Here is a 21887-nt window from a genome sequence, read left to right on the forward strand (position 1 = left end):
TGCACCTAAAACAAAAACATAAATCAATAAATCAACCAAACGATCAGGTATAGGTCACCTCTTATGGAATGTTTCACATTTTTTAACTTCAGAACAACATCAAATGCTTTCTTGTTGGAATATTTTAATACAATTCATTATAATAATGCAGATTTGAACAGAAAAAATGTTCAAATGTCCATCTCTACATCTTGGCCATGTATATAAGCTAGTTCTGACCCAGTGCATGGTTTGTTGTTTTATAGGGCAATGCTAAGCACAGTCTATTTGAAGCAATTCGCTTGGAGCCATGCAACTCAGACATGCACAGTGGACCGAAGAGGCCATGCGTGAGTGCCGAGTGTCACGGCCAACCAAACATCACGACCCAGGACTGTGGTGTATGTAGAGAAGGCCTAACCTTTGCACTTCTGTATGTAACTGCCACTCTGTTGGTTTGGTAGGGGATGCAGACCTGTTTGCATAACAGTTCCACTAATGCTGTTCTTCTTGATGCTGATATATCTGTTAGAGGACACAGCTGACCAGTGATAGTAAAAGTATGGTGTATTTCTAAATATTATTTGTATATTTTCAACCGATAACACAGTTGTGTTTGTAAATAAACAGGAGATATTTTAATTTTAATTTGATATAAAATTATTGGTGTATATACAGGCTTGTTTTGCTGAAAGAAGAATAGGGATGAACTGATATAGGAATTGTGGGCTGATATTTTCCTATGCACCGCTACCGATTTATAAACATTTATAATATCAGAAACTGGGACTACGCTTACCTTGCTTAGAAACACATAGAAATCAAATATTTATTTCTGTTGGGTTACAAATCCAGTAAAAAGTCTAGAGCAGACTATATGTTTTGCTCCATTAGTGTACATTGAATGTGTCATCAAAGCTTGGTTTTATGTCATTGCTTTGAAATACTAACCAAATCTAAAATTTGATAAATCCAAATCTAAAAATCTATTATTGTGCACCTCTAAGAAAGAACCATCTTTTTTCCATGTTTTTGTCGTTGAATCAAAACAAACACAAAAAAGTCATGAGTTAAATCTACAAACTGAATGTGAATGTAATTTATTGCATAACTCATCATGTAAATATGTACTTAAATAATACATATTTATCATTTAAGAGAACTGAATTCAATATGAGAACTCAATTCTCAATTCACACAGACTGGAAAATAAAGTTTTGACCCTAATACTACATTAACATATTAAATGGCCCATATGTGGTGTTTTGTTTTTTTTATTTGAGGTCCACCTGTGACATTCATGTGATTTCATATAATAAAAAGAGTAATTAATTCGCCTTGGGTGACCCTAGAGTTCACTCAAACGTCTGAGTTTACAAAATCAAATTTGCATTTTTAACTGGGACTCCTCCCTTCACATAATCCCATCAGATTTGATCTTCAGACATGGACAGCTATGGCATTGCTGGGCTTCAAACTCACAATTTCCTGATGTTGGGGGTTAATTACCAAACAGTTGCACCACATGTAACGATGCTACTTTTCAAGGTTAAATAACAAATATTTTGTACAGGGTATTAAACATTTATGAACATAAAATCTAAGTTACTTCAAATATTCTAAGCAGTGCAACAGACTAAGCCATCAGCTCACGAAAGTGTATGAGCTTGAACCCCAGCAATGCCATGGTTATCTTTAAGTGTGTAGGAATGTCTGAATACCTGAGAAACAGAACTCAAAAACTTGAGCTAAGAAGTTTTAAACTCTAGTGTTCTCAAGTTAAGTTTAGGCAAGAAAAGCTGTGTAATCAAGTACTTTAGAATTTTATATACTATATAAGTTGAGCTGACTTATTTTTAACAGTGTATCACCACTGCTGTGAACAACATCTGACCCGGTAAGTTTCTGATGTACTTCTCTACTATGAATATACATGTTTATATACAGGTGCTGGTCAACGAATTAGAATAATTTGAAATAGTGCAATCATGAAATTCTTTGAATGCATTTTTTGTGCAGAAAGCAAATCAGGTGTTCACCGCACCTGTCCTACTCGTTAGACTAATCACAGAACTCGTTACCTGTAGAAAATTTGCTCAGCTGAGCTTTCCAAAAGGCCCATTTAGGCCATTTAACTGTGACACTGTTGTTTTATTGAATTAGAATAATGGAGAAACCGTTTCATTGAATTAGAATAAATGCTCTAATTTTTGTTTTCTGTGAAGAGTGTTCACTGTGCAGTATAAAGTCAGGGTTGAGTAGAATTTCTAAGTTGTAAAATCAATCATGGGTAAGCAGCGCGACCTCTCAACCGGAATAGTGGCTCAAATTCAAGCCCTTCGCCAACAAGGCTTGACCCAAACTAAAATTGCTGAGCAGCTCGGCATCAGCCAGTCTTCCGTCTGCAAAGCTCTCAAGAAAAACTGCAGCAAGCGCACCAACTGTTCCGGCGTCCGAAAAACTTCTGCTCGCGACAACAAGCAGCTGAGAAAGATCGCAGTCAGCAACCGGTTCAAGTCCACTTCCGAGCTCACCGACTTGAGGAACAAGCAGACCGGCGCTGATGTCTCCAGATCAACCACTTACCATCGTCTGCGCGAACTCGGCTTCAAATCTCGCGTTCCAGCAGTAAAACCGATGCTGAACAAGAAACAAATGGAGAAACGGCTGAAGTGGGCCAAAGAACACAGCGAGTGGACTGCTGAAGACTGGCAGAAAGTGGTCTTCAGTGACGAATCACGCTTCTGCATCTCCTTCGGTGACCAAGGTCCTCGTGTCTGGCGTCGTGGTGGCGAAACCTACAACCACGAGTGCGTGAAAAGATCCGTCAAGTTTCCCCAGAGCGTTATGGTCTGGGGATGCATGTCCGCTCGAGGTGTAGGGAAACTCTGCTTCCTCAAGAAGACTGTGAATGCTGCCGTATATCAAGATATTCTGGAAACGTTCCTGATTCCGACTGTTGAGGAACAGTTCGGCGAAGAAGACTTCATATTTCAACAGGATCTTGCACCGGCTCATGCGGCAAAGTCGACCAAAGATTGGTTCACTAAAAAACAGCTTGAAGTTTTGGCATGGCCGGCCAACTCGCCTGACCTCAATGTCATTGAAAACCTTTGGGCCATCGTCAAGCGGAAAATTCGCGACAGAAAGCCTACTACGCTGGACCAACTGAAGCAGAACATCGCCACTGCCTGGGAAGCTGTGAGTGCGGAAACTTGCGACAAGCTGGTCAAATCGATGCCGCGGAGACTTCAGGCAGTCATACAAGCCAAGGGGGCAGCCACAAAATACTGAGAAAGTGATGATTGTAATTATAATAAAAATTATTCTAATTCAATGAAACGGTTTCTCCATTATTCTAATTCAATAAAACAACAGTGTCACAGTTAAATGGCCTAAATGGGCCTTTTGGAAAGCTCAGCTGAGCAAATTTTCTACAGGTAACGAGTTCTGTGATTAGTCTAACGAGTAGGACAGGTGCGGTGAACACCTGATTTGCTTTCTGCACAAAAAATGCATTCAAAGAATTTCATGATTGCACTATTTCAAATTATTCTAATTCGTTGACCAGCACCTGTACATAAATTTCAAAACTATCACAAAACAATGTCTCAGGCATCAGGCAGCATATCATCAGCTGTCCCGTCTCACAGCCTCGCAGCATCACAGAAAGCTTTAGAAAAATGTGCAAATATAGCCAGATACTTAAACTCTCTCATTTGTGTTAACATGAACATGGGTTGCCAACATAAACATACAGAAATAACTCATTAGTGATTATTTTTACAACCAGTTTAAAAAACGGACGTCAAATTCAGAGAGCCAAGTGACGAAACGAAAGGAGTCTGTCATCAGGCTAACCAACTGGAGTTGCATGCTCGTGCAGCTGAGAGTAAAGGTGTTGACTGGTTTTCTCACTCGATGATAGGTCAGGGTGATGGGGAAAACATGCAATGATTGGTTTGGATAAATTTTCCTTAATGCTGGAACGTGGTGATGCAACAAAATGTTAGGAGGCATTTAGAGGCGGGGAAAAAGTCACTACTAGATGTTACGATATGAATGAAATGACAATGGATTGTGCTTAATATGACCAAGGAGATGAACTAACAAGGTAAAAAAAGTCCATTTTGACTTCAGGCAGTCCTTATTTTTGCTGTATAGAAAAAAGTATGAAATCAAGACACAGCCGTATCACATCGAACTAAATTATGAATTTTGAATCGTTACACCCCTAATAAATACATTTAAACAGTATAGCAAAACAAAAGCAACTCAGATAGCCTGCTATTCTCCAGATCTCCAGCACTCTCTGTGCTTTGTGAGCTTAGTAAATGCCACTTTCCTACAGAATAAAGCAGGATGTAGTAGATGCTCCACGGCTTTAAAAGTAATTACCCTTGCAAACATCCCCTTTACCAGCTGGTGTTATAGCCTCAAGAACACCTGACACATACATCTCTCTCCCTCCCTCTTTCTCTCTTCTCTCTTTCCCTCCCTCACCCTCTCTCTCTCTCGCTCAATCTCCTCTCTCCCTCCCAGCTGTTGCCCTTGTTTGTCTTTCTCTTTCCCCTTGGGCTCAGAGTTTCCTGTAGGGCTGGGCAGCCTCATCGAGAGCCATTTCTTCCAGACTGCTGTGAGAGAGCTAGAGAGGGCCTCTCACTGGCTTCGCTTTCTCTCTCTCCACTTCTACAGCTCTGCCTTTCAAAAGGCATTTACCATTTTAACTTTAGGCCTCTTGACTTCTGGGAAAGCATCTCTGCAACTAAATCTGTCTAAAATAATCAATTCAAGGCAAATAGTCTCTTTCCTGTATTAGGACTGACTTAAACTTGATGAAAATCATAAGGCCTGTTTAATGAGGGCAAATCAATCATGGACACTGTTGTGCTGTATCAGTTTCCTTACCCGTGCACTATAAAAAAGGTGCTAGAAAGGCTTCAATGTAGTATTTCATTAAAGAAGAACCAATTTCCTTTCCTTAAAGAACCCTGTTCTCTGAAGAACCTAGAGATGTAGAGGTCTAAAGAACCTGGAAAAACTTCCACGTAATGTAAAGCACCCAGTCTTTATCAATTAAACTGTAAAGAACCATTTAGTAACCTTTACTTTTAAGAGAGTAATAAAACTTGTCAATGAACAACATTAAAACATGTAGCATTGCACATGAGATGCAAAGCCACATGTGTTTGGTGCACAAGACAAGGTGGCAACACAGAAAGAAACGTATGGCTCTATAATGCTTGGATGAAGGAAATTCTTCAAGGCTCCTTGGCTGCAAAAGCAGCGGCTGGGGTTTCTTTTCAGACTCCTCCTTCGCTTTTTCTCCGTAAAAGGAAGTGAGGCTTGGGGAGGGAGGAAAGAGCAGGAGGGAGGGGTTTTAGGGGAGGCGCAATCATGCCTACTTGTTGGAAAGGCTTAGGGCTGCCAACTAGAAAGTGCTTTGTTTGAAACCCAAACCCCTGTTGACTTTACCATAAGTTTCTGCCTGCTGCAGCCTTTCATTCCACAACAGGGTCATCTGAGCTAAAGGTAAGGGACGGGGGCTCACCGACTGTGGCATAATGAATCTGCGTTAAATTAAAAAAGGCGCAATTAATCTAGAAGGCAACAATGCACAAACATAAACTCTATATTAATGAAATCAATATGCCGCATACCTGCAGGAGATCAAGTGTATTTCATTACTGCTTGACTGCAAGCTGCCAAAGGTGCGTTTCTCTTTGTGCATGCGCAGGGTCACTTCAGGACATTTTGAGTCTGAATCTCCTTTTTGAACCCCATTCTCTTCCCAGCCTGAACTAAATTCACATCAGCCTTAAAGGGGAATTCCACTGATTTTTCAATATTTTGGCATAATTCAGTCCTTGAGTCACATACAAAGTCATTCAGCGTGCTTTAATGTGAAATGGTTCACTGTAAAGTTGTTTGATGTTGATATAATACTGACATGTTCGATAAAGCTGTCAAATATCACAATGACGATATGAGAAGTAATAAATTATCATTAAAATAGTGATCCTCTGACTGGATGTGACAAAAGTATAGACTTCTTTTGTGTCTTAATAAGTATCTAACCATCCTCTCCTTTAAGAAAACAACAAAATGTAAAATTATAAACGCACCATTCACTATCACGCAAAATAAAAAGACAAACTACTAACAGTTACTTACCTCAGAACTGCAAGCACATTTTTTGTGCAATAAAGCATTGAGAAACAGTCAGCATTACCTCAACAGCTTCCTATATATAGGCTACAAAAACTAATGAATATACAGTGTCTCCCAAAAGTGAGTACACCCCTCACATTTCTGAAAATATTTTATTATATTTTTTCATGGAACAACACTATAGAAACGAAACTTGGATATAACTTAAAGTACTCAGTGTTCAGCTTGTATATCAGTATAGATTTACTGTCCTCTGAAAATAACTCAACACACAGCTATTAATGTCTAAATAGCTGGCAACACAAGTGAGTACACAGTGAACATGTCCAATACTTTGTGTGACCACCATTATTATCTAGCTCTGCTTTAACCCTCTTGGGCATGGAATTCACCCGAGCTGCACAGGCTGCTACTGGAATCGCCTTCCACTCCTTCATGATGACATCATGGAGCTGGTAGATGTTAGACACCTTGCACTCCTCCTTCCGCATGAGGAAACCCCACAGGTGCTCAATTGGCTTTAGGTCTGGAGACATACTTGGCCAGTCCATCACCTTTACCTTCAGCAAGGCAGTTGTAATCTTGGAGGTGTGTTTGGGGTCGTTGTTGCATTGGAAAACTGCCATGCGGTGCAGTTTCTGCAGGGAGGGGCTCATGCTCTGCTTCAGAATGTCACAGTACATGTCGGAATTCATGTTTCCCTCAATGAACCGCAGCTCCTCAGTGCCGGCAGCACTCATGCACAGACCATGATGCTACCACCACCATGCTTTACTGTAGGCAAGAGACAATTGTTTTGGCACCAGGGCACCACCACACATGCTGGACACCATCTGACCCAAACAAGTTTATCTTGGTCTCATTAGACCACAGGACATGGTTCCAGTAATCCATATTCATGGATTACTGAAGACTGCTTGTCTTCAGCAAACTGTTTGTTCTTTGCCATGCGGTGTCATGTTGAATATCCAGTGACCAGTATAAGTGAATTGTACCCAAAAACACCAAATTTAACAGCCCTGCTCCCCATTCACACCTGGAACCTTGTAACTCTAACGGGTCACATGACACCAGGGAGGGACAACACCACAATCGGGCACAATTTGGACATGTTCACTGTGAGATGTTCACTGTGTTCAGATGTGTTTAACATGGAAAGATAAAAGTAAAATTTATTGAGCAGCCCTAGTTCATTGTACAGGAACTTTTTTACAGTGGAGGTAATAGAAATCTGTTGTCATAATGTCGGCAACGCAATCATAGCCATTCTATTTACTATACAAAATGACTAGCAAACCTGCATGTGTCTTCTAAGTTTTAATATATAACGTTGATAATGGGGGACTATTTTGTCTGACTACGCCCTGCACGTATGTCTCCACTACGAACATATTTAAAAATTTGTTGCTTATCTAAAGTTTTATCTAAAAAGTCCAGCAAAACAATGCCTCGTACATCAAGCAGCATATTTATACCCATTTTGTGCAACAGATTCCTGTGAGGTAGTTTTTGGAAGCATTAAAGACGTAAGAAGTCTGGTTCATATCACACCACTGTGTAAAATTCTGACTCAGTTGGTCATGTACCTCTCAGCCATGAACATATTTTTTTTTAAATAGTCTTATCTAAATCAAAACTATTGCAAAACAATGACTCTGGCCTCAGGCAGTGTACTCATAACCATTTGGTGTAATAATGCTCTGTGTGGGAGCTTTTAGAGGCATTACATGAACAATTTGGCTAAAAATCAAGGTTCTGATTCTTCCATCAAGGATCTTCCACAGTTTTCTACACCTAGATGTAGCCGATCAACAATCAGAGAGTACAGCTCATCTTTGTTCATGTGCAATTTGTATTTGTGCTTGATACTCAGCTGCGGTTCACACGAACATGACACTACTATGTTGGCATCACTGTATAACAGCCCAATAATACCTTATGGTGTTCCCTTTCTATTGATGGTTGGTGGAGACTGATTAAGGCGGGGGGCTGATAAATTGTGCAGCAACAGATGGGCAATCTAATGGGATATCAGTAATTGTTAACTTACAAAGTGAACCTATATGGAAGGTGTACCAAGCAACAATACCTAATAAACTGGCAACTCAGTATGTAGCAGTAGGTATATTTGGTCAACTTGTACGTTGCATAGCTAAAACAGATGCTAGTTCAAACAGTTGTGACACTTACGGCTGACAAAGTTTAACCAGGTCTTGGTCTGTGGTGCCAGGGTGGAGGCCGCGGATGTAGAGGTTGGTTTTGCTTAGCTGGTCACCTCCACCACTGCTGCCATTACTGCTGCTGGTAGTGTTATTAGGACTGGGTGGTGCCATCTGTTGGGTGGAGGACACATATGCCTGCTGAAAGAATACAGAAAAAACAGTAAGACTGGGTTCCACCCAAGAGAAACAGCAGTAGGGGAATTTGGGATGTGGGGAGGAACTGCAAAGGGTGTAAATTAACAATACAAAAACAGTTCTATCTGAATTCCATCTGAAATAATAAATAGTGTGTCAGTAATTTACTTGACACTGCACTGGACAAACTGAACCTTCATGAGGAAACTTTAAAAAAAGAAAACAACTTCATGTCAAATCGTTAAAAAGAGATTTTGTCCAATGGGTTCCAAAACTATATTTCATATTCTCAACTGCTTAATATAATTCTGAGAAACCAGATGCACAGCAAACAGACTTTGTGATATAGCTTGCAATATATTTATTGCAATATTGTGGTTAAATATTGTCCTGAATTATTCTGACCAGGCACTTTGGTCAATTCAGCAATTTTGGTCCTCAAATCATTTAGAGAAATATTGAACTGTAATTTGACAAGATGTTCAATAGAAAACACATAATGGTCTGAGTACTCGTTTGCACATAGACCTGTCACGATCATAAAACTTTAGCCAACAATTAACTGTCTTTTTGTTCATTCAGTACAAGTCTCAAGCACTTAAACCAGGGGTGCACAACACAGTTTGGTGATTTACCTGCTCCAGCACACCTGATTACACTCATCAGTTATTTGCCAGGTTTAGTGGTTGTGTTTGAGCAGGGAAACCTCCAAACTGGGCTGCACACCCTCCACTGACCTTGACCCTCCACTGTTTACTTAGTTATCTTGATTGCAAGCTATGACCAAATCATTCTGTCCCTTTAGCAGCAACCTGGATATCTTTAATAAATATCTTAAATAAAATATTTTTCCACATAACTCCATTACCCAATTAAGTAGTATGTTATTGGCTCTCTGTATATGAAGTGCTGTGACTATGTTAAGCTGCTAGCAAGAAATGAGGGATGAACTAGATGGGTGAGACCCCCTGCTATGAAAACAATTCATTTGGCTACACCAAGATAAAGAAGACAGCTTTCTTGATGACAAAAAAATCATGCCACAATTAAAAAACAGGATGGAAATACAATAAAAACACTTTGTTCACCTACAAAGACAAAACTACAAACATGTATCCATCTAAATATATTCAACACCTTTCAAAGAAAAAGCACATACTTCTGAGAGACCGCCAAAACAAGCTTAAATTAGATTTATTGGGTACTGTTAAAAACAGTTCACTTACCAGTAATACTCACACAAATATTAACTGAATGATAATGTAACATGATATATCATAATAACATTGCAATTAACGCAAAAAAGTCTATCTGCTTGTTGCCGCCTTCTGTAACAAAAGTATGTGTAATTGTAAAGGTCAACATTGCAATATATTGCGCAGCCCAAGTTATGTTGTTGGTTGCACTACTTTGGTGTGAGAATCGTCCAAGCTTTTCACAATCAAAGCCCTTGACTGTAAGGGGTCTGGGGCCTGGTTCCCCCATCCACCCCCCCCCCCCACCTCCCACTTTTTCTTCAGAACTCTCTGCTTACTTTTCCAATTAACTCCTCATCAGTCACAGGGGCAGGCAAGGATGGAGTATTTCATTAGACAGGCCTGTGAAATCAGACCACAGACCAGGAACAATGGGCCTGTTTAATGCAGGCCTCAAGATCACTAGTTTTGGCTGAGGATGTTTGAAATTAAAGGGGAGGAACACTTCCAGCTTCCAGAATAGCTGGCAGAAAGGTTAAGCCAGGCACTGGACACATTTGTGGTCAGGAGGAGGGCTTATCTGTATTCTTCTTTGTTGTCTCCCAAAACCAGAAAAAGCATATTTGGTAATATCGAAACAGAAAGTGGAGAACGTAAAGTCAATAAATCAGTTCCTTTCAGCTTTATGGTTATGAAGCATCGCCTACTTCGTTGTGTAATCACAGTTTCATGATAGGAAAGAGTAAGTCTGTAATGCAAACATTCCTCACTTGTATTCATGCCAGTATCCTCGACTGAGGCCTGATTGTGAAATGTTCCTGGTATGATCATATCTACTTAAAATGACTATGCAACATCTACTTCCACTGAACCAGGCAGTTACAGTACTGTGGCGGAATGCACTGATTCAGGGCCAATTCAAGTGCCCAATATTTTTCATGTCTGACGATGCTAATCAATGCCCATACATAAACATGTATAAAATGTGGAAATTGGGACCAGATTCACCTGTATTAGCATTACTTAGAAATATATACCTATTGCTGGTAGGGTTTCAAAAGCAGTAACTGAATAAAACAGACATTTTAGTGCAATAGTCCAGAACTATCTGGTCTTTTGGAGCACAACAAACATTAACCAATATTTCACTGAGACTCAGGTGTTACAATGTCTATAACCCAAATCTAGCCATTTTGGCCATTATAGGACCAGATCTCATCTGAAAACTAGAAGTGGGTGAAATATATAATATAATTTAATACTTCAGAAAATCTTCACAAATACACTATTAGGTTTATTTTTTTCAGAAATCTGATCAGTTAGAACAGAGAAAAAAGAACCAATAGTGCTATAGTTTAAAAAATACTATCAAAAACTGTGAATACAATGATTTTTATTCAGTATTGGGCACACCGTATTGCACTAAATCTAGTTAAACAGGGCTCATTTTGTTCTCTACATAATGAAACATGCAGTTGGTCAATGTTTTACAAGTACTGATGATATACACGGTATTTTCAGACAGGCATATTTTATATTTTACATCTGGTTTCTATCACTACCAGTGGGAACAATTTTGACTATTCTGAGTATTTCACTCTTGAAGAAGCACACCACATCACTTACGGAACAATGGGCCTTATTCACCAATATAATAGAAAAATTTGTTCTTTAGAAAGGCTCTAAGAAAAAGTCAGATTTATGACGTGTAGATTCCATTCTTACCTAAGAACAAATCCCAAATAAGATAACATTGGTGAATGTCAGAATCTTCATGAAAACGGCTGGGTTTTAAGATGAAATTTCTTCTTAAAGAGTTTTTTGTGAATGAGGCCCAAAGTTGTTTTGCTGCAGTCTTTCAAAGTGGAGTAACTTTTGAACACCCTATAAAAAGAAATAATAACTAATAATAGAGTTTCGCGCAACCGTGCTAACCTGTCATCGAGCAAAAACACTGAGCTAGCTCAATGATCCGACCTGATACCATGTTTTACACAAAAACATATCACAGAACTGAAAGAAAATGTTACCTTCAATTAATTTAGAATAAATGCTAACAAGCATCAATGCAACAGTGATTTTCTGTCAGTGTGTTAGCTTAACCGTTTCCAACCCCCTCTTCCAGGCAGTCAAGTATTTGTGGTTACTCTTCAATACCTGGCTGGGCTAATCAATACTTCATTAAAGTTAGATACGCTGATGGTTGATTTTTTTTACAAGTTTTTATGATTAAGCACAGCTTGTTATACAACATAGTGCTAGAAACCTAATCTACATCCACCTTCCTGAAAACAACAATCAAACATTTGATGTCTTCACACAGTGCTCAGAATGCTTCTGCTCTTTGCTTCACTCCTCTTCTCTCCAGGTTGGGTTTGCGCATGGAAGCTTGTCTAATTGTGGTCTGAGCTTGTTAGCGTCCAGCGTTAATCCCTCTCATGTGCTGGGTGCAGTGTGAAGCCACTGTCTCATTAAGACTGCTCCACTCTGCTAGCTTTAGCCTCGGCATGAGAAAGCCCTAACGCCTGAAACGCTCCTCCCCACCAAGCCCATCTGTCCTGCTCAAGGTGAGCTGCAACATGACTCCACTGCTCAAAACCATCAGCTGAGCAGCCACACTAAAGTGCACAATGTGCACACATGCTTCTGCTACACTGGTCACTGCGTTCTGCGATTAGTATACTGTAGTATCTGAAATATGCACTGAGAACACAAAAGCATGGCATAATTCAGTGTTAACTGTTTCTCACTTATAACTCACTGAAGCAGGCAGAGCAAAATCTGTTGAAAGTGCAGATTTTAAACTTAAAGCTGTCACAATCATGAAATTTTAGCTGACTGTTAACTTCCATTTCAGTAATTGCAAATAATTTAATGGTCTTTTGTGTTCATCGTATTAGGATATAAGACAAAAGTGATTTCTATCAGATCAGCTTTTTTGTTCCCAGTTCAAAATCTGTTCTTTGTTTTATTTTTTGCTTTTTGTTTTGTGTCCCAGCTCAAATTCTGCATTTTTTTGCTTGCCAGTTTAAATTCAGCGCTTTTTTTGCTTTCTAGCTGAAACTGAGAATTCTAGTGCAAATTCAGTGTTTTTAATATCTTTTAAGACCTCAGCAAAGTTTAAAACAAATACAATTTCCATCATGTAACAATGCAAAAAATATTTTAGCATGTCACTTGATCAGTTCTGTCCTCTAGTCATTCATCAATGGTCCGTTTCAGGTCCACGTGACCATATGCAGTTGGGAATTGTTGGTTGTCGGCCTGTTTATGCATTAGTTGAATACAGAAAATCAGTGTTTTCAAACCAGTGATTAGGCATTTAATTTAATACATCTGATGGTATTATCTGAAAAAATTATAATTATAGACATCTTCACTGACACTGCCAGATACTTACTGTAGAATAAAATATGTAATTTTGAATAGTACTACTTAAAAGTTAAGCTGCAAACGTAATATACTATTATTGCTATACTTAAGACATGGTATTCAGTAACTACTATAAATTGCTTACTAATTACTATTAATTCTTTACTAATTTTATACTATTTAAGTTATGTAATTATTAAATGAGCAATGCAAGTGAGGGTCTACTTTTTTGCCATAGCCCTCATACCCGACTGCTTTTACAGCATTCCCTAAATGGCTTGGTCTTCAGGCACGTCAGGTTTGCCTCAGTAAATGAAAGCTGAAATGGTGAACTCGTCACATTGCGTGAAGATGTTCTTCACAGACCACAGCCAAGCTAGCCCCGAGATTTACGTCCCTGTTCTCGCAGGCCGCAATGGTTCATCAGCCACTCCACATTCCGGCTGTTCTGTCTCTTCCTGCTTGCCTCTTTTGAGCCAGGCTTTGCTCGGCGTGATGAGCTGCAGAGCAAACCCTGGTCAACAACAAATCAATAGGAGCAAACCATGTCCGGTACATCTTGGCCTTTGGCTAATTCAATCAAGCAGGCTGTCTCTGCACTGTGCACACGTGAAGGCTTTATCTTCTGAGGGCGGAGTGATAACGCGAACATACTGAGACATGTTCCTCTCTTCAGCGCTCATTTAGGCCCACATGAGGCCCTATGAGCCTTAATCTCTGGAACTATGAGCAGCTCTACATATCAACAGATCTGCTGGGACAGGACCAGATACACAGACTTCAACTGGAACAAACGCATCATTTGTCTTTTAAGTAGGGATGTCACGGTCCGATCCAGGCATTTCTTAAGGGCTCAGGTATAGCTGTTTATAGGCCGTTCCAGTTCAAATCCTTTGGTTATGTTGAAAAGGCATTATCCATAATTTGCAGCAGTACAGCACACTTTCAGAATGTAAAGGGGAATACAAATACGCCATCTGACACCTGAGACATTGCTTTATGATGGTTCTGAATGAAGATGAACATACTGGGTTTACCAGTACTTTACCTTTATCAGTAATACATATGAAAAACAGAAAAAATGCAAATGTATTGTTTCACTGGTCATTACACATGATAAATTAAATGGCAATATTTGCATTACAGACTTTGTGATTCCCGGTTCATGTCAGCACCTTTGTGGAGAAATAAGAGTTGGTATGTTTCTCTACAACCAACCAGTTAATATCTAACCACTGATGAGTTTGTTAACTTCTCAAAAGTTGTCTTATGCAGAAATTTTAAAAGATCTGTTGAATTTCCATTTAACAATGAGATCTCAAAGTCTGCTGTTTTTTTTGATAGTTTTGATAGTGAAACATAAAAACTTTTAATATTGGTAGCACCATTGTCTCTACTGTGATTGTATTAGCTATGTGTCGTCTACACACTGGTATGTATGTGAGTGAGAGGCTATTAAGCTTCCAATCTATTTTCTGCCACTTACTGAGGTCATGCCATCAGCAGCATGTTCAAAGCACACTCCCACTATTTTCTCACCTTCAAATTGTGACTGGTTGAAAACAATATTATTTTCAAACGTTGTTTCACTGGCCACACCAGGCATTTCTGGTTACTTGAAAATAAACGCCATTATTTTAATAAATTAGGCTCCAGGTTTTTTCACCAAGAAGACTAGCACATCCATTTTTAGGCTTGAGGCTTTAATGCTGAATGTAGTGTGCCAGACTCACAATTGACATGCTATGTGTTATTATCCATCCATCCATTTTCTAAGCCGCTTCTCCCTCAGGGTCGCGGGGCTATGTGTTATTAGATCAAATTAAAACTTCTTAATGATACAGGCTGTTATTAAAATTGCAGCTCGTTGGAAAACTGTATTCTCAATATAAAATATCAGTATCAAGATGCTTCTCTGTCCTATGTCTAAAAACGGGTAGCCAAATCATCGTGGAGGACATCCAAATGGGATTACAAGCCAATATTAAACTGTAACGTTTTTATAAATATAAAAGTTGCCATAAAACAGAACTTATCAGTCCAGAATGTCACATTATTTATATTCTAAAAACAAACCAATTTTGCATGGCTATATTATCTATGAAAACAGATCAAACTGGTACTGACCAATACTCAAAATATCAAATGAAGGGGCAAAAATGGATTGGTACTAAAATACTTCTAACCAAAATAATACAGGCAAAAATCATGCATGCACTGCTCTTTTAAAGGAACAGTTTGGCAAAAAAAAAAAAAACAAATGTACCAATTTTTCCCTTACGTCAAAAATACTCAGCCAAGAGGTTTTCTTCTTTAGTTCTGCACTGGAGCTGCGCTGATTAGCACAGTATAAACTTTCATTACTTCTTCAGTGGGAATCTAAAGAAGCAAACTCCAAACATGTCCTGGCTGATTGACTGCATTTGGCATACGCACAAAACTGTATCAATTTAATTTTTCACCAAACTTTTAAGAAGCCTTTAATAAGAAAATGCAGTTCAGTGCCAGAAGTATCCATTAGAATGATATTACACTGTACAACTTAGATGCCAGATAGATATTACATAAGACATTGCAGAAAGACTGCTTATAAATATGAACTCATGATGAGCAGATGTTGTGTTCAGTAACATTTGAGATTCTTCACATTCTTGAGATGTTGGGATGGTGACTTATCGTCAGAATAGACCAGGGTCACCACTGGCCACAGACCACAAGTGGGCCATGATGCACCCGCTCTTGGTCCTCAGAAAGCCAATACTCTGGGGGAGCCAGTGGTCCGTTGTGGGCCAATCATGGCACTTTGTCATAAAAAAAAAGTAACACAGTGACATAAAATATAAGAAATATATAATGTTTTAAAATGATACACAACAATACAAGCTGGGCAACAATGACACACAAAGGAGCTTCATCTATTTTTGCCCCCTGCCTCTAAAAACAAAATATACTCCAGCCAAGTTTCAATTGTCCACTTGTGAATGCCTGGTTTGGAAAAAATGGGTTGCAGCAACAAGCTCAATTTGGCATCATTCCACTTGATTTCTGGCATAAAACAAGATGACGTTAGCCTTATCTGTCAACATTTTATGTTAAGAAAATGAATCATTTATGTATTTTTTCCTGTAGGCTTCATGCATTCTAGAGATAAATAGGTGGAGCTTGAGGTAGAAAACCCCTGGAATAGACAGGATCAGTCCAGAAGATGCTGAAAGAAGCTACAGAAATGTCTTGGTAAATTAAACTTGGATGCAGTCAATGACTGTAGTTGTGGGTGATCGATCTTTAAAATGAACTAATTGTTAATAGTGAAGAAAGCGCTGTTAACATTAGTGTACTTACTACATGTCTGCAAGTTCTCTGGTAGTGTTTTACTACAGGCTGAGACGAGGACTCGCACCATCTCGTGAACTGAATTCCCACTGAGAGGTGGACAGGAACCAAGCTAGTAAATCACACTAAACCAGCAGGAGGAACTGGGAGATGGCCTGAGAATGCCTTATGAAATGCATGGAAGAACATGTCTCAATAATCTTGGTGAACCGCACCATATTTAATTTCAAAACTGATGTGACTGAATACACTTGGATTAATAAAACACCAAGAGGGGAGTTAATGGAAAGCAGAGCGATGAAGAGAGAGCGAGAGAAAAAAAAAAACACTATCCCTCCAAGTCTGCCTCCCTCCTCCCTCCCTTTTCTTGTTAAATCTACAGATGAGGGTTTACGCTGTTACTGCCCGTTTCTACAGTCTTCCGCTTCGTGTGACTTGATCACTTATCAAGCTGTCAGGCCTGTCAAATATCCACAAAAACAGAAAAGAGGAGAGGATAGAGAGAAACTGACTTTGCAGTGGCCAACACCTCCCGATATGAACACATTGTTTGAGTTGGGAATTCCAGGAATTCCAAGTCATTAATCTGAGCGATCTGCATCTCTGCCAAGCAAGTGGGATGGAGCCGAATATGCTCTCCGAGAGGCAGGGTGCATTTCAGAACTGTTCCTCTGGCCTGGCCCGCACACGGCCAAACGAGTGCTTCCTTTTAACCCCATAACCCCCCCCCCCCCCCCCACCCCCCCCCTTTCATAACTACATACAGTCGCATGCAAAAAAAAAAAAAAAAGTTGAACAATAAAGATAAAATAAAAATAAAAAAGTTCACACATCCTTTACAAACTTAAATATACCATGTTATGCTAATTTTTGTGCTCAGTTTTCATTTGTTGAGCGTAACGTTTAAAAAAATAACAATGTGCCACAGATTTTGCTTGGTCCCTTATTTGAATATGAGAAATCCAGAAAATGATCAGTAACTGGGCATTAAAATGTGCAGAAGTGTGTTCTCTGCAGAGGATGTGTACTTATTATCACTTACTGTCACTTCCAAATTTCAATATTCAATATATTAAATGTCTAAATATTTATTCCTATCAGCATCTGTGTGCAAAATGCAGACTGTTGATAGTTTGGCTGTTATTTAACCATTGCTCCACCTGTTTTTCCCCCATTTTTGTATTCTAATATTTTATACTAATGCTGTTTGCTGTTCGACTCCGGTTTCCTCCCACAGGCCAAAACCATGCAGTCAGGCAAATTGGACATGCTAAATTGCCCCTAGGTTTGAGTGTGTGTGTGAATGTGTCTGTCTGTCTGTCTGTCTGCCCTGCGATGGACTGGCGACCTGTCCAGGGTGTGTCCTGCCTTCCACCCAATGTTTGCTGGGATAGGCTCCAGCACCCCCTCCGCGACCCTGAGGGAGACCCTTAGAAAATGTGTGTGTGTGTGTGTGTGTGTGTTTGCTATTCAGTGTCGACCAGAGGAGGACGGATTCCCCTTTTGAACCTTTGTCTTGGTTCCTCTCAATGTTTCTTCCTCTTGCTCTTAGGCAGCTTAGACTTGACTTTGATTTGGTTGTCTGTCTAAATTACATTCCGTATGCATGTGGTTAATACAGTAATCAGATACACCCAATTTCAGTACCTCACACTCTTTCCTGCTTAAAGCCACACTCACTTTCAGGCAGTAATTTACAAGAAGTTTTTGGAAAAAATATCATTCATGATTCAGTATTAAAGTGAATGTCTTGGTGTTGGTATTGAAAAAGCTGGAGCGATACTCAGCCCTGCACTGCAAATATATAAATATGCATTGAGGCTATTGTGATGCTTTGATCTTGAGGGGTTAATTCACCTACAATGCCTGAACTGATTATAACTGATCGATATAATATTCAACAAAATTTAACCTCAGAAACAAACTTGCTTGGTGTGTTGCTTCTATTGTCTATGGTTAACTATGTACGTAGCTTGTCCAGACACATGGTTTATTCCACATATGGTTAAAATTGTTTTTGAATCGTGACAAAAGATCTGAACTGAATTCAGTTTTGCAACGTCATGGTGCACTGATTCAATTTAAAAGACTCAAAGAATCAAAAGTGGTCAACTATGTGCACCCAATTCCACAATAGTTTCACAGCTGTTTCACAAATAATGCACAGTAGTTCCCGAACGATAAGCCATAAAGTCAACGTGAATGGGAAAATCAATGCATTTTCCTTCCATAACATTATATATTCACCACTGAATGGTATCAAGGAGGGCCTTTGAGCTAGCACAGCTGGATAATAGAGATGGAGACAGGCAGTGAAACATGATACTATGGATTAATATTATTTTTCCCCATCCTCTGGTGCACAGTGATGTGATGAAGTCAGAAAAGGGCTTATAGGCAGGCAAAAGTCCTGAACAGATTTTGAACAGAGATCATTTCTTTAAAGCTATGAAAGGTAAGCAAGGTCAGTTAAGAATAATTCAATAAGTAAGAGCAGGCCTAAGGTTTGAGGGCATTAATTGATCTCAGGTATTCTGATAAATTAGTGCAATACTGTACTCGAGAGCACACAGCTAAATGATCCTATTCATTCACGTATCCATTCACTCACCTCTTCAATGCACATTCTGTATGTTTGCTACAGCTGCTAAAGCATCTCCTACTCTTTATTCCACTTGGGTTGCACATTTTTATACAGTGTGTTTTTCTTTTATTTCATTTTTTATTGCACGTCTGTCTTGGTGTAAGCATTCATCAGAACAAGTTCCTCACACGTAAACATGTATTAGGCTAATAAGCGATTCTGACTGTGTCCCTTGTCCTCTCCTCATGTCTTCCCTGCTTGTCACAATAAAAGGCGCCCCTTCTCCGTCTACATAGCCCTCGCTCTCTGGGTAACTTATAACGTCTGGATTAGCAGTCACGCCATCTACGGCGATATGTGAATTTGAAGAATTTGAAGTCATTAATGCGGCCAGATGATGAATCAGCTTTATTTACTCACTCAAGTGACACAGACTGCCATCCTCTTTTCAAATAGATGTCAGAAAAGAACAGTGGCAAGTATAATTTACGCAAAGTCCCTGCAACATAGAGGTGTCCCTCATTAAACACAAGCTATTCAACCTTTTAGATTTAAGATGTTTATAGGAATTATTACTGGAGACGTTCACTAGTTATTCAAGATCCATGCACAATTATATAAATATTTATACATAATAACAGTTATAAGTTTTTCTGTTTTAATGGTGGTGATAGGAACCAGACGTCAAACATTTAATGCCTCTAAAAGATACTTCACAGAAAATTATTCCACGAAATGTTTACAAATGTTATCTGATGCCTGAGACACAGTTTTACGTTAGTTCTGAGATAAGGTTTAGGTCTAAAATATGTTTTTTAACAATCAATTGCAGGCAGAGAAACAAATGCAGGGCATTATTAAGCTTATGATTATTTTGCTAAACAGAAGCCAAAGAAAAGTTTCTTAAATATTTGCTGCTATTTTACCATCATCAACATTACATATAAACACTCCTATAACCAATAAAATGGCTCTATTGATGTTGAAGACATCATGACCCCTGGTTCCTATCACTGCCACTGCAAAGAAATGTGACGTGATACGTTTCTGAGTGACTAAATGAATCTCAGTGATTCATTTGTGCATAAACTGAAAAATCTGTGGAATTCCCCATTAACCATCACACGTTGCAGGTGCCGCTGGTAACAATGCCCTAGTGTAGTTCAATAAATATTTCTCACCTGTAGCTCATTAAAAATGAGCTACAGCAGCTCATGTTGAGCTACAGCCGCTACATTTCTGTCAAAAGCGCAGATTCCCAACTTTCAATCAATACTACATTTGTGGTTGTAAGAAGAGATGCTTTATTATGGTTTAAATTTGATAAAAAGCTACTGTTGTGTGAGCAGTCTTCTGGAGAAAGAAGAGCCACCCACATTGTCATTTTCTTGACATCAAAACAAATGAAAAAAAGTCACTGCAGACTTGAACCTGTCAATACAGAATGTGAACTGAATGTAAATGTAACTCACCAATTATGGATCACAGCAAATCGAAAGAATGAACTTTATTGCATTTTGTTTTACTTCCAGTACTCATTTCACACCAGTGCTGTGGGAGATCTTTAACAACCAAGAGCAGAAGCTGTTACCATCCAAAGACCTACTCACACCATATCTCTGAGTTATAGCTGCCCAGATCATAGTTTCATTGCTTCATGGAGGAAACCACCTTTAATAACCTACTATTTATGATTAAAGCCAGTTACATATACAGTGTACAAATGGTTCTTTAAGGGTTCTTTGCTGAAGGGGATTGTTCTATCTCATGCTTAAATGGTTCTTTGCATGGTGAAATGGTTCTTCAGATTGATGTGTTGTATATATTTTTGAAAATTATTCTATATAGCACCAAAAAGGGTTCTTCTGTTGTTAGGATGTGAAGCTTGTAGCAGTACATAACTAAAAATTGTTTTAGTACAGAAAATGGTATACAGAACCATGAACACTCAAAGAACCCTTGATGACTAAAGGGTTCTTTGCATTGTCAAAGGGTTCTTCACACTGATGGAGAATGTATGGAGATGGAAAAGGGTTCTACCTATCACCAAAAATGGATCTTTTGTTGTCACAATGTCAAGCTTTTAAAAATAAACACTGAAAAAAGATGGTTCTTCAAGGGTTCTTTAATACAGAAAATGGTTCTATATTGAACCATGAATACTCAATGAACCATCTGCATGCTTAAAGGGTTCTTTATAATGTCAAAAGACAATTCAAACTGATGGAGAATGTGCTGTAGTTGGTTCTATGTAGAACCTTTTTGAAAAGGCTTCTATATAACACCAATAAGGGTTCTTCCATTATAACAAGGTTGACACCATAACAACAGCAGAACCCTTTCTGGTGATATACAGAGCTATATAGAACGCTTTTCAAAAAGGTTCTGTATAGAAACATCTACAACACATTCTCCAAAAGTCTGAAGAATGCTTTGCAATGTTAAGAACCCTTTAATCATGCAAGGGTTCTTTGAGTGTTCATGGTTCTATATAGGCCACTAAAGAACCTCTGAAGAACCACCTTTTTAAGAGTGTAGAAGAACCATGTTGGTGCTATAAAGAACTATTTTAAGCACCATCTAAGCATGAAGTGGTTTTATATAGAACCCATGGTTCTAAATACAACCATTCCTTTTTTAAAAACCCTTGAAGACCCATCTTTTCAAGAGGGCACAAGAAAGGATGTGTAGCCAGCTGGATTGTGTCAACACTTATTTATGTTCCTTTGCTTCCTCAGCTGAGAAAATGACTTTTTTCACTTCTGCCACGGCTCACAAGTCAAACGCTCTAAAACCAAATCCCTAAGATCTTCATCTATTCCAGGCCTGCACTTATTCCGCCTCTGCAATGGCTGATCAATTAATCCTGGAGTTTGATTTAGAGATTCACCACAT

The 21887-nt window shown here is 39.0% G+C and overlaps 1 protein-coding gene across 3 annotated transcripts in view; it reads right to left on the bottom strand.

Annotated features, from left to right (window-relative positions):
• rbms2b (RNA binding motif, single stranded interacting protein 2b) overlaps positions 1 to 21887 on the bottom strand; it is a 45941-nt gene that overhangs the window by 22931 nt on the left and 1123 nt on the right. For 2 of the 3 annotated variants that reach the window (XM_017694303.2, XM_017694302.2), the window contains exon 2: positions 8341 to 8510. In XM_017694303.2, the coding sequence (XP_017549792.1) occupies positions 8341 to 8510 (170 nt within the window). The remainder of the gene's footprint in view (positions 1 to 8340; positions 8511 to 21887) is intronic. The other variant, XM_017694304.2, reaches the window with a different exon arrangement.

This window comes from Pygocentrus nattereri, chromosome 9 (assembly GCF_015220715.1).
Source record: "Pygocentrus nattereri isolate fPygNat1 chromosome 9, fPygNat1.pri, whole genome shotgun sequence".
Taxonomy (NCBI): domain Eukaryota; kingdom Metazoa; phylum Chordata; class Actinopteri; order Characiformes; family Serrasalmidae; genus Pygocentrus; species Pygocentrus nattereri.